Source organism: Anser anser (genome assembly GCF_964211835.1).
Source record: "Anser anser genome assembly, chromosome: 5".
In the NCBI taxonomy this organism is placed as follows: domain Eukaryota; kingdom Metazoa; phylum Chordata; class Aves; order Anseriformes; family Anatidae; genus Anser; species Anser anser.
This window is the reverse complement of record NC_139725.1, coordinates 27368260-27381879: the sequence shown is the minus strand read 5'-3', so window position 1 is coordinate 27381879 and position 13620 is coordinate 27368260. Positions and strand designations below refer to the sequence as shown.

Below are 13620 nucleotides of genomic sequence, written 5' to 3'. Positions count from 1 at the left end.
ATTATGAGATTGCTTTCTCTATCTTCAATTCTCTATCTCACTCAACATACAAATTAATAATGCAATAAATAAGAGTACATGCTAAAATAAATAAATAAATAGATAGATAGCTAAATAAATAAATACCCCCACCCAAAAAAAAAATAATCCTTAATCACTAGGGTTTCACCTCCTGAAAAGATGAAGAGTGACCAGGAGCTAATGGGACTTCAAGGTAACAAGTATGTTATAGAGTAAGGTATTTCCAACTAAGCTGAGGTCTCTGTAGTCTTCATTCTGGAGTACTCAGAGAACTCTGAGATGCCAAATAACCTTTGAAAAACAGAGATGAGCTCAATTGCTGAGTGACTAAACAATAAAGATCACAACATCTTCACAAATATGTGAAGAATGAAGAGTAGCCAGGAGGATATGGACTATTCACTTTAATGCTTGGAAAAAAATGCCAGAAAGAAAGAAAAAAAGTTTTTAGCACGCACTTAGAATAAAGGATGAATGACAATCAACACAGGATTGTCAAGAACAAATTGCATTAAACCCATCTAAATTCTACCTAGAATGTAGTAGCTAGCCTTACAGATATAAAACTTGATCTTAAGGACTTAATAAAAACCCACACAGTATCCTCCTGAACAAGTTAATGAAACACAACCCACTGACCCATCTTAGGTTGGCTTCTAAGGTAGGTGAAAAATGGTAATAGGCTTATCATGGAATCACAGCTTGGTGCTGTGAGGGTTGCTGGAGATTTTAACAGAGTACCCAGAAAGACAAGCACAAGATCATAGCAGAAGCCTTAACAATACAAGCACAGAATCATGGATACAAACAGAAATCACAAACTGTTAATTCCTGGTCACTAAATTAACGTAATTCTATGACATGGGTAGAACTGATTTTAGGGATAACCTGTGAAGAATGAACAGAGTGTATTAGCATACATTTAAAAAGTGACCTCAAGCAAATCGAGGAAGGAGAAAGAAACCATTATCATGCTCTTCCTGGCGTAAACTTTGAGATGCTGTCAATTCATTTTAATGACTCTGTTCCCTTCTTGAACTAAATTTGTGTCATCAACCATTGGGCCAAGAAAGGCACTGGAAGAGTAACTAACACTAAGGGGGCAGATACGAAAAAGTCTGTGTATATCAGTTTTAACTGCATAAGTATTGGGAATGAGCAGTAACAATTGGCTGACTTAGCTATAAATGCTAGTAATGGACTAGTAATTCCATGATTGCCTTGATTAGACTAAGATCTCAAGAGACTTAACAAAATATTTTTGGTATTGCATATAACGTGGTTCTTTAATGCACATGTGATTCTATAACCCACATAGGATATTTGAGTTAGTTCACTCTTGAGTATACTTAAAGGAAATTCAGATTGAGTCACTCGTGGAGAAAGCTGGCATCTCACACTATAATCTGCAGTGCAATAGTGTTTTATAATGATTGACCATCACAGTTATGTATACATCAGGAAACAGCAGCACCTTAAGCAGCAGCACCTTAAGCAGCAGCATCACCTCTCATCTACTGTCTTTTATTAAATTTGCTAGTGCTAAACTTCACAACCATAATGCTCTTTCAATATCTTATCTGCTTTTTTATATACGCATGCCAATATAAATCTTTTAAGGTAACCCAACCTCCTTGTTTGGATGACTTTTATTATTGCTAATTGAGTCCAAAATCAATATATAAACAAAACTACACCAGAAAATATTTAATAGATACTTAACGATGAAACTTAAATACAGAGGTCTCCTATATTTTTGGTAATACGTACTGAAAGTCTGTCAGGAAAATCACCACATAAACAGTAATAAATCTAACACGTACAAAAATTGTTTGTTTATTTTTATAATCGATCTGATCTTTTTTGATGACAAGCGTTAAAAAGACAAACAAACAAAAGTACATCTTGTCACTCACCACAGTGAATTAGAAGATCATCATGGAAGTCATACAGCTCATCCCGAATCTCCTCTGGACATGGACAATCCTCTCCCAGTTGAAAATTCAGCAACATATTAATCTTTAAGGGAATTAAAACATATTTAAGGTAATGAGATAGCCTAAGAGGCTTCCTAATATATAGCTATACTTTACTTGTTTATAATAAAATTAGCATAAAATATAAATTTTTAACACACCTCATGGAAATACTAAAGCTATATTCCTTTGTAAGTTTTAATTAAGACTGATGTAAATATATAGCTATACTTAATAATAAAGATATTCTCTATTATAGAGATCTTTAATATAGATTATATAGATAGAAAAGACTAAATATTTCCAACATACTGGTGTCAACACGACACTAACTTCAAGTCAGTACAACATAGCAACTAAAATTATCACATTTTCTTCTTCTTCTTGTAGCTCTGGCTGAATCTCAGCTCCTCAGCATTGGATGACAATGTTCAATTTTTCCATACATTTGAAAAACCCTAAGCCAACTTTGGCCTAGAGTTTGAATTCTGAGTACAAGTATAAGCATTCTGACATTTAGTATTTTGTGGCACCTTAATAAATTTTATCTCAAACTCACTTTTGGTCCTCTAGTAGTTCCCATGTTAGTTTAGAAGTCATGGATAAACAAGATACTTATTGCAAAGCACTTTTTTTTTTTTTTTAATCTCCAGATTCAAACTTTTGTTTAATATTACCTGTTCTTGTGGAGGAGACCGAAATTCTTTAGTCTTCTTGGCAGTCAAAGCTGCAGACATGTTCAAGGCTTGCATGAGTTCATTATACCTGTATTTCTGATTATACTGTAATTTTGATACATAACGGTCTGCAAATGACACAATTGCTTCCACTCTATGTTGCAGCTCACAGTCACAGAAATAATTGAGTAAATGGCACATCTAGCATAGAAAAAACACAGGTAAGTTCAACAGTTCAACATCTTAAACCCTAACAAGGGAAAAACTACAGTGGATACTATACACTTTTAAATTGTTTGTTAAAATGAGAGACATTTATTCCCATTTTTCTTTTAATGGTGTAAAGGTGACAAATGTACACAGTTTTATTATGCTGATCAATACTGTGTTGCATTTACTCAATGCTTCACTCCATGCTCCCAAAACACATAGAAATATTAATTCTCTTTTAAAATACACCTCGGAAATAAGTAACTATCTGAATATCTATTTTGAGTAAGAAAGAATTGCATCATCATCAAATTTGGTTATTAATGTGAGGCCACATGGCAGATTGGAATGAAGACATTCGGGATTTCAAATATTATAAACTAAAGAACAGACATAAGGTACTACCTTTTTCTCATTGATAGTATAGCACATGTAATGCATTTATATTAAATGGTCACCTGAAGCTTAACAGATTCTGGTAATCTTGTCTGCAACAAGCCTGTTGTAGGAGCTTTGGTTTCTTTTATTGCTTTTTCTCCAGCTTCTACAGCTTTTTCTTCAACTTGTGTAACTTCTTCCTTTTCTGTCCCCTCTTCTGTTTCTTCCTTGTGATCTCCAAATACATTTGGATCAATGAGGATTAACACCTGCTTCACATCATCATCATCAAAAACCCCCATTATGAGCAGTGTTGCTATTAGTTTAAGAACAGGAACAAACTGGAATGCAATGTGTCCTCCAACAGGGTCTCGTATATGAGCACCACTACACTGTACTGCCTCTGTTAGCATACTTATGGCTTTGGATTTAAGTGTATCAAGGGGTATCTCTGGGCTGGATGTCTGATGTTCTTCACTGGTCACAATAAAGCAAGGAGCAGAAAAATGAAAGCCTGGTTTCAGACAAGTGCTAAGCCCTACTCCAGGTAAACCATGCTTCTTTGTTTCATCGGGATATAATCTAATAGTTCGAGTTTCCTCTGTAACTGGAATGATAAATTCATTGTTCATCATGAGCTTGGCTTGTTTGGCATGCTCCAAATGTATACTAATCAACAAGTCATAGAATCCAGAACGTAGGAGTCCAGGTAAATATTGATTATCTATTGTGTAAAATAACTGAGATACATCCACATGGCTACAAAGTGCATAAGCAACTCTAGTGTTACCTAGAGCACAAACTGAGCTATAGAGTTTTAAAGTGTGATAGTGAAACTTCATCAAATCTTCTTGTTCACATAGTTCCAAAATATCAACGCATCTGTTAAACAATAAAGAAACAGAGCACTGGTCAATTTAGTGAATTAAAAAATAAAAATAATTATAATCTCTGCACATTTTGGTCAGTTCTTGTTTAAACTGTTAATATTAAGATTGATACTGACTAACCTTAGCATGTGTATCACTACACCAAAGCAAACGGTGGTAATAATTCAATAAGACTATTTAAAATTAACACTCCATAGAAAAGAGGAGGAAAAAGAGCCACCATAGATAAGCTTCCTTGGAAGTTATAGTAAATTGCATGTTTGTTTTTAAAAGTAATGTGTTTGGAGTGCTGAAACTCTAGAGATTACTGTTTAATTTTTCACACAGAACAGTATTTTTTTGCTCTACTTTTTAAATTTAGTTTTATTAATGTTAAATAAAATTGCTTATTAAATTGCAAAAACAAGTTGCAAAATAATCGTTAAATGTATAACTTTTAAATTGGCTTCCTGCTACACTTTTGATTATAATTTTTATTGTCATTGATTACAATACTTGGTATTTGGATACATCTTTATTATCATTGCTATGAAGATAAAATAATGAAAATCTAAGAAAGTCAGGATCTTGTCAATAAGAACAGAAAATTAATTCAGGTAAATTGTGAGCAGATGGAGCAGAAATGGATTACATGTTTTTAATATGTAAAGAAACAGCAAAAAGGTGTTTGCATGTTCTTTATTTTTCAAGCTGAGAAAACCTCTGTTTAAAGACCTAAAGATTTAATAGATTATTTTAAACTTTAAAGGAAGTCAAGTAGTTATGTTTTCTCTTATGTATGTAAGCATTGTCACACGACATTAAAATTATTTAGCTTCTTCTACCTACTTAAGTTTCACAAATACAATATTATAGTAGATAGGATGAAAAATTCTAAAAACCTGCTAATGTTAAGATCCTCCAAGGCATGTTTAACTAATAGCCATACATCAGCTAGTTAATTCAATACATTTCCTCCACATCAAGACACTGCAGTTCCTTCCAAATGTACCTGTTTTCCTCTGGGATATGAAGTGCCATCATCTGCAGAGGTTCCAAACACTGCACAACCCATCCATGACGTTCACTGACACGCTCGGTTTCTACTTTAAGAAAGCTGTTAGGCATCCTGCTCCATAAAACAGGTGTAATTGTTTGCACATCAAGGCGAGGGGGACACTGAGGAACAGGATTTCTTTCCTCACTTTTAAAAATTGCTGCTGATAAAGGCATGGTATTCTGAAACAAAGTATATCAGAATTATTTTTGTGACATGTAATTATGAATAAACTCATAATACCAAAATGTAGTGTAGCCTATTAATAGCAAAGAACTCATAGAAATATATGAGTTATTGCAACAAACGTATTTAAAAAAGCAGAAAGTGATAAACATCAAGGGTATTCTCCCCAAATATCTTTGGTTTATTTTGACAAATGCAGCTTCAATTTGTTGAACAATTTACCTTCACATAAGAAGTATACAGAAGTAATTTGTTAACATTTTAATCTAATAAAATATGTTGTCACAAATTCAATCTTACTAAACAAATACAATTCAGCAGGAATTTCTGTAGAAATAAACAGATTTAGAAGAGCATCTTTATAACAAATAGTTAATACCTTTAATTTACCAAGTTCAAACTGAACCAAGTTAGTGCTCGTAGGCTGTACAAAAGTTGCTGGAAAAAGTTTTGTGTTTGGTTCAACCTAGAAGAGAAATGAGATTAAAAAAACTAAAAAGGCAAAAAGAATCTCCTCTTAGAATGTGCTATGAAATATATATATATATATACTATGTACTTTACATTTTATTATCAAGGAATTGCAGACACTGTATCGAAATGATGACCAGTGTCTACCTGCAGTTTACCTTTAATACAGTAAAGCATTTGCTGAGTTATCTTTATAGGCCCACCTAACCTACTGGGAGGTGCCTTTGCTTCCTTATGTGGTGCTACACCTACAACAAGAACTTTTTCAACACTGTGTTGATTCATGTTGATTAGGACAAGAGGGAGTGGCCTCAAGTTGCGCCAGGGGAGGTTCAGGTTGGAAATCAGGAGACCTTTCTTCTCAGAAAGAGTAGCCAGGCATTGGAACGGGTTGCCCAGGGAGGTGGTGGAGTCACCGTACCTGGGGGTGTTTAAGGGAAGTTTGGACGTAGTGCTTAGGGACATGGTTTAGTGGGTGGCATTGGTGGTAGGGGTATGGTTGGACCAGATGATCTTGGAGGGCTTTTCCAACCTTAACGATTCTATGATTCTACTCAAACATATCCAAATTCAGCACTTGCATTCTAAAACAGCTCCTTAAAAATTCTGTCACTTTACAGCTTTGTAAACTTTGGCTCTCACTCTAGAAAATGCACCCCTAATACAGACTGAGGGTAAAATACAACTTTTTGGAACACCACACATCTTTTCGTTCACATTTTATGCTGTACAAAATAATTCACTACAAAAAAGCTTGAAAACAAACTTTGAATAGAGAGGGAATCAGAGGTACATAATAAGAGGGTGAGAGTGCATCATTTTTGTGAGGATAGTTAAAGTCTTTTTCACATTAAAATTAGTGAATCAATGTATTTTTTTAAAAAAGATCTCAAAAATTCCTTTATTTCCACATTTAGCAATTGTTTCCAGTCTTAAAAATCATGATGTATCATACTGAATCACAGTGCTGCAGATTTAGAAGTGCTTGGTTGTTGTACTGTGTTTTGTTTTGACAACTACATTATCTTAATTTCCCCATTATATAATGTAGGATAACGTTATTGTCACATTACTAGTGTTAAGATTTCAAAACAAGGAAAAGCAATCCTTATAATAGCATCAAAATGACCTGTTTATTAGATAACTTCCTGAAAATCTGGTAATACCTGATAACAAGTGCCAAGCTCTTTTCCATTGGCTGTGAATGACAACATTCCAGTAGCTAGGTCAACAAAGCATCCAATTTCTAAATCAACATTGCTACGACCTGATCTCTGGGAATTAGAAGTTATATCTCCTCCCCAAACCATATAGCAATTACTGCGCTTCACACTGTAAGAACAGCAAGAACAAAAAACACATATCACATGTCACACTGAACTTAACAGTATTCATTAAGATGCACTTTTCAATAGTGTAAGTTAGAGATCCTTAAAGGTGCTTGTACTATTAGTTTTGTTTTCTCATCATTTTTTTTTTTCCAGAAGTAATCATCATGGCTCAGGGATCAGACTGAAAAAGTGAACGTTTTTTCTCATTTTTTAAAATTATGAAACGATTTCTCATGGTTCTCTGTGCTTAGCTAAAATACAGAACAACCAGTAACAGGTTCATCCACAGCAATCAAATGCAGATGTTAAAAGAAAGGAGCATCCTAAAACACTCATTAAAACAGAACTTTAAGGATAAATATACTCACTTAAACAAATCTATATAAAACACACATTCATATGTAAATGAACAATGAACAATTCTACTCCATAATTGATGTTATTCTTATTTTAAATTAATGCTTAAAATTTCATCAAGCTTGTGAATAATTCAGCTTGAACAATGATATTAAAATACAATGCTTAATAAGTGATAAATAAATCCATACCTTTCATGAACCCTGCCTCTCTCATCACCTAAAGTAACCGTCACTGTACAATTTTTATTTAGGTCAAAATTTTCACTGTAAAAATGATAGTCTGGTGTTACCCAGCCAACCCAGACACAGGATGGGTCTTGCCCAGCAAATATCCGCAACGAATAAAAATACTGAAAAGAGGAAAAGAATAGATTAGTAATAAAAATCTAAGTCATTTTATGGAGGAATAGTCAAACAATGGTTAAAAAAATCTCAATGTATATCCTACTTTAATAAAAAGTATTCATAGCAAGTCATTTTAAATTCTCATAAAATAAAACTAGTATAGTAGATTGACACTGTGAAGTTTATGCCTCAGTCATACAGCTGTAGGCATTATTCCTTATATGCAGCATTGTATCTTAGCAAATGATTAAAAAGGCTTCTCTCAACAGATCAATTTCTATTGAATACAATACCACTACTAAATCTATTTCACAAAGTAAGAAGAATTAAGCACCTCAACATATTTGCTTACCGTAGTAGAAGGAACAGAAACTTCTTGGCTGTGTTTTCTAAAGGTAGAGGAACACCAGTAAATTAGTTAAAGTTTTTTTTTTTTTTTTTTTTTTAAAAAAAAGAAACAAAAACAAAACAAAAAAATTTCATTTTTAAACTAAGTGTACTTCCATGCATGTAACTCATGCTTGCAGGGTGCTGAGGATTCGTGGTATCAGTAAATTAAGCATGCAAAGACTTTAGAGGATGCATATATAGACACAAAATAGTTGCCTACAGTTAAGGTGGACAGTTAAGGTTCAAAGGTGCTGAACTGAGCAGTAGCTGGGATCTGTCCACAGTCAGTTTAAATTTATACGGAAGGAAATTTATATGGAAGGAAAACTGGACTTTTCTGATAACAATGAAGTACTGAACAATAATGTAGATGAACAGCAATACAGTGGGCACAGGACTCTGAGCTGGTTTTCCAGACCTCCTGAAGAGCTTTGTAAGTCCCACTGATTTCAAAAGGATGGTAGATGATTAGCAATGAATGTCCATAAACCTTTTGATGCATCTTTTCTGAAAAGATTTTCTGATGTTGTCTGTATATAGCATTTTGCAGCAAATATGCTATAAATTAAATAAAAACATCAAAAACAAAAAAAATCACTAATAAACATCCTATATTAATGTGTGCTTAGCGCAAAAATTAATATGAAACCTTGAATGTATAACAACGAAGACTAATAGAACATACTAAGTTTACATTAGGAGCATGAAATAGGATAACTGAATAAAATCTAAGTCTAACCGTTTTTGGAAAACATCAGATGAGGCATTTTCCACACCCATGCCAAAGTTGAATGATGAACGGAACTCAACAGGCATACTCAAACGACAATATATCATGTCTGAACTGCTGTTCTGTGTGCCAAATGTTTTGTGAGTAACTTTTAATCGAGGTGGACTCTCAATGGTTCCATCAATTCTCCATATCTAAAAATAACAGAAATAATTTTATAATAATACTGTTCCAAGAAAAACACTGATAACTTTCAGTAACTAATTGAAGAATAAGATAAGTGAAAGAGCTAACAAACTTTTCAAAGTTAATTACGAACTTTCTTTTACGACCATGAAACTAGCTCAAAGAGCAAGGGAAGCAATAGATTCCACCTATTTTGAATACACTAATTATTTTCAAGATGTTCCATACAAAATTTTCAAAAACAAAAGCATAGATTTTATTAATTCAAATTATTTAGAGTGAACAAGTCACTGAAAAACTGCTTCAAAGGAATCAGTAGTTTCTACCACAATTAGAAGTTATACCATGTAGAATTCTTCAGAAGATCACTGTGAAGCCTGAGCCTGATATTTTTGCCTGTGCTGAAAAAAACGGTTATGTTTTTAAACTTAATCAGGGATAAGAACATTTCAAAAAGTTTTTAGAACAGAAATACAGTTGAAATAATCCTGATCAACTGATTAAAATGCTGAGATCATTCAGTTGGAACTGAGTGAAGTAAGCGTATTTTGTTTAAGAAGGAAATGTTCAAAGACAAATACTAGGGATTGTAGTAAAAAGGTGGTTAGGAAACCACAACAGACAACGGTCCAAGTAGCTAACCAAAGCAACATAGATTAGTAATACATATACTAGAACTGGTATATTCTCATGAATGATAATACTACCATAAATGAAGTTGGAGATAGACAAGATCATCTGGAATTATCTAAAGATGACTTAATAGATTTATATGACAAACTATCTGATGACAGTAAGTATTAGTAAGGGTTTAATGTCTCAGCTTGCTAAGCAAACAGTTGATAAACAGGTGTCTTCCTAACACGTAACGTTACCTCTATGTGAGGATGATTTTTTGGCACATTGACAAATGTTGGTAAGCGTTTACTAAACCACATAGCGACATCTCGGTTCATATTTACTGCAAAAGGTTCAAAACCTTCTTGAAGGCCACACATTGTATAATACTTGAATGTACTGGCATCCATTCCAAGGTTCATACGTCCAATCTGAGACAGACCCAGTGCGCAAATTGGAACAAAACCTAAGAAAATGATACAAGAATAACAAAAAACAAACAAACAATGACAACAAAAAAACAGTAATTAATTTGGAGAAAATAAATATTTTAATTTGAATCCATCTAATGTAAACTAAAATTTAGCTCCTAGACAATATGCACACGAAATAATGACAGTAGCAAGGATTTAAAGCTACCTTAAATATTAATGATTAAGATCAACATAATTGCTAGTGAGTACTTTGGCAATGAATGGACATTATAAACACCATGCCATTTATTTAAACATTAACCTGGTTTAACAGTTGTTATTACTAATCTCTGATTTGTGTGGAAAATGAACAAAAAAATGAAAACAGTTAGCTTTTTGGACAATCAGATTTGCAAAAACAAGATTTGCTCAAGTTAGTTATTCATTTATTAGAGGAATTGTTTATCTTCATCATTTTTAGACTAATAAACATGCCATTGTAAAATGGACTGGACACTGGAACACAAACTTGACTAAACCAAAGCTAATAACAAATGTTAAGTATAATCTCTGAGGGCACTGAAGTTTCAAATGGACTTTGAGATGAGGTTGAGGTATCTCAGTATATCTGTTTAAAATTTATTTTCTTACCAGTGTCTACAAATTTCTGGCCAACCTTCATCTGTCCATCATGAATGATGGACAAATATAGATTTCTTTAATGAAGGCATTTTTACGACCAAACATTTTCAATTTCTGAGTAGCAGATGATAACAGCAAGACTAAAAGGATGTTGAATGATTTTTCTATCTGTCCTGAGACAGAAACTCAGAGAAACCTCAGTGAAAAGCCGACAGTTCTGGTACAACAGAAATTCTCTCTTACACTTCAACTTTATGCCTTCAGAAAATCTCTCTTAATGGTGTCCCGTATTCTTTACCCTTAGAGAAACTGTATCAATGGTCAGACCAAAGCTGGACACTGAATAATTGCAAAGTCTTCTGTTAATTATTAATGGGCATGTAACTACTATCAGTTGGAGGAGACATCCTTTCAAAGAAAATATTAATTGAAAAATAAAACAGTTTGAAAATAACTCCTGCCCCCAGTAAAGTCATGTAGATACTTCTGTTCAAAAAAGAATGAGAAACAGAAAAGGAAAAAGAGTCCAGGAAAAGGAGAAACAAAGGTAAGCTATGAATAGGATAGGGAAAAAATTTACAAATCAGACTCAAGTTTACATTCATGTTGCAAAGATTTGTTCTTTTGGTTAAGCCTCTTACCACATAGCACTCATTTTGTCCTTCATACACAAGAATACAATTAACATAAAATGTTTATGCTCCAGTGAGAAAATCAATTCTACAGTTTCAGCTTCTGGGGATTTTTCTAGGTGCTTATTATTAACGCTACTTGTTACCGCTGAAGTTCAGCCCTGAGAGTAAGCCTAGAAAGGCTTGAAGAAAATTCACCCATTTTGATTGCTGGAGTTCCATTGTATCTACTTGTGGTTGAAGGAAAAATAAAAGAAAACCAATTTGTCCTCTCAAAGTATATTTTTATGAAGTTAAATTGTACTATGATTTGAAGGCTTATATCAGTGAAATAAGATGTAAATGCACTGATGGAAATACTAGACAGGAACAGACTGGAAACTGGGGAAACTGAGAATCAAAACTTGTTAGGCTGTGTAGCAGCCAATAAGGGCAACAGGATCCTTAAAATTTCCCAAAGAAATTTCCACAGAGTATAAACTAAAGCAGAATTTGAAGCAGCAGATTAAAAAAATCTTTGCATATGTCAATACTATTTAGAATGTTGGTTTTTTTTTTAGAACATTCTAAATGAAAGAAAAGTCTGTGGATATCATAGCAGTAAGTATTGCTAAAGGGAATTTGTTTAGTACTCTTGATAACAATAAAATAACATTTTTCTGCTTCTTCAAGTAAATACAAATGAGAGATTGTTATAAAGTGCCAGGAACAGCAATGAAAAGACTTTTGGTTATATGTTAGAAAGTCATAAAAGTTAATAAAGTTATTTATGAGGAGCTCATAAATAACACAATGAAACCTATAGTGAGTAATTCCCAAAGACAAATAAAAGCCTATTTGTAATGCTGAAGTTGACAGCTGTCTAAAAAATGCTGTCAGGCACACTTTAACTATAATTTAACTATAACTATAATTATATAACTATAAAATTTAACTTTAACTATAATTCTGGTATTTACTATGCTGATTTCAGGTGGCAATTCTGCCTGGTGAAAGGGATTGTTTAATACTATGTTTTCACATAGCTTGGTTGAAAAATACCATATTTACCATAGTTTTAGCAGATCCTTTGGACTTCAGCATTCTGTACAAATTTCTGCTTTCAGAAAATTTTTAGAAGAAAGTTTATGTCTATTAGCTAGCAACTCTTATTGATACTCAGAAAATTATATACGGATTACATTTAAGCTTTTCAGCTGAATAATTTGAAAACAGTGCAAACATCATGGTAAATTTCACCACTGCTCCAAGTACAAAATTGGTGGGGTGATATTCTATGGCATTAGGGCATAAGGAGCTCAAAACCATGAGTACATGGAAGTTCAAGAATTAACTGGAAAAAAGAATTCAAGAATTAACTGGAGGAAAAAAAAGCAATATATAATAAATCTTATTTTGCAGCTTGCTAAGACATTATCGACAGACTAGTTTTTCTGCTTTTATTTTTGGTTGTTGTTGGTTTTTTTTCTTATCTTTTCTCATAGCCATGCAAATATAAAAAGAAAATTACCACTTTCTATTCCGAAGTCAGCAAACGCAAGTTCTGAACCTTTACTGGTTATAAGCAATTCTCCATTCAAAGTAAAGATAATTGATTTGTCATCCAAGTTTATCATGCAACCAACCACATCTCCTGGTTGCCAACTTCGTCCAAAGAATCCACTGCCTTGATGCCAACGCTGGCCCTAAATAAAAACAAACAAACAAACAAACAAGTAGATAAACACCATGCTAAAATTCAAAAATAACATGCATTTTCAGAAAAGAGAAATCTGAAAAAAAATGTAGGTACTAATCAGTCAAGAAAATAATTATTTTATAGATGGCTAAAATTAACAAGCATAACATTCTAAGTGAATAAAGCATTATAATTCATTTATAGCAAACAACTTGTTCTCAATGATCCAGTTAAACAATGGTAAAATTCTACCCTTAATTTTTGTTTTTCTTACTCTTTTTTACCTTCCAGGATCTCAAACTAATTCACAAGCAGTACTAACTTTCATGTAATTAAATTAGTATATTAGTTATTTCATATAGCGAACCAAAGGCACCCTAACTTCAGTAATATGCAAATAACAATTTAGAACCTGGATAATAATCAATGCTCACTGGACTCCACTTCTTAC

At 33.1% G+C, this 13620-nt stretch overlaps 1 protein-coding gene across 3 annotated transcripts in view; it reads right to left on the bottom strand.

Annotated features, from left to right (window-relative positions):
• RYR3 (ryanodine receptor 3) overlaps nt 1-13620 on the bottom strand; it is a 243301-nt gene that overhangs the window by 111069 nt on the left and 118612 nt on the right. For all 3 annotated transcript variants that reach the window (XM_083839378.1, XM_083839379.1, XM_083839380.1), the window contains 11 exons: nt 13002-13176; nt 10062-10270; nt 9010-9194; nt 8233-8269; nt 7725-7885; nt 7012-7177; nt 5754-5840; nt 5144-5370; nt 3343-4144; nt 2675-2875; nt 1938-2040 (listed from right to left, as the gene is read on the bottom strand). In XM_083839378.1, coding sequence (XP_083695504.1) covers nt 1938-2040; nt 2675-2875; nt 3343-4144; nt 5144-5370; nt 5754-5840; nt 7012-7177; nt 7725-7885; nt 8233-8269; nt 9010-9194; nt 10062-10270; nt 13002-13176 — 2353 coding nt within the window. The remainder of the gene's footprint in view (nt 1-1937; nt 2041-2674; nt 2876-3342; nt 4145-5143; nt 5371-5753; nt 5841-7011; nt 7178-7724; nt 7886-8232; nt 8270-9009; nt 9195-10061; nt 10271-13001; nt 13177-13620) is intronic.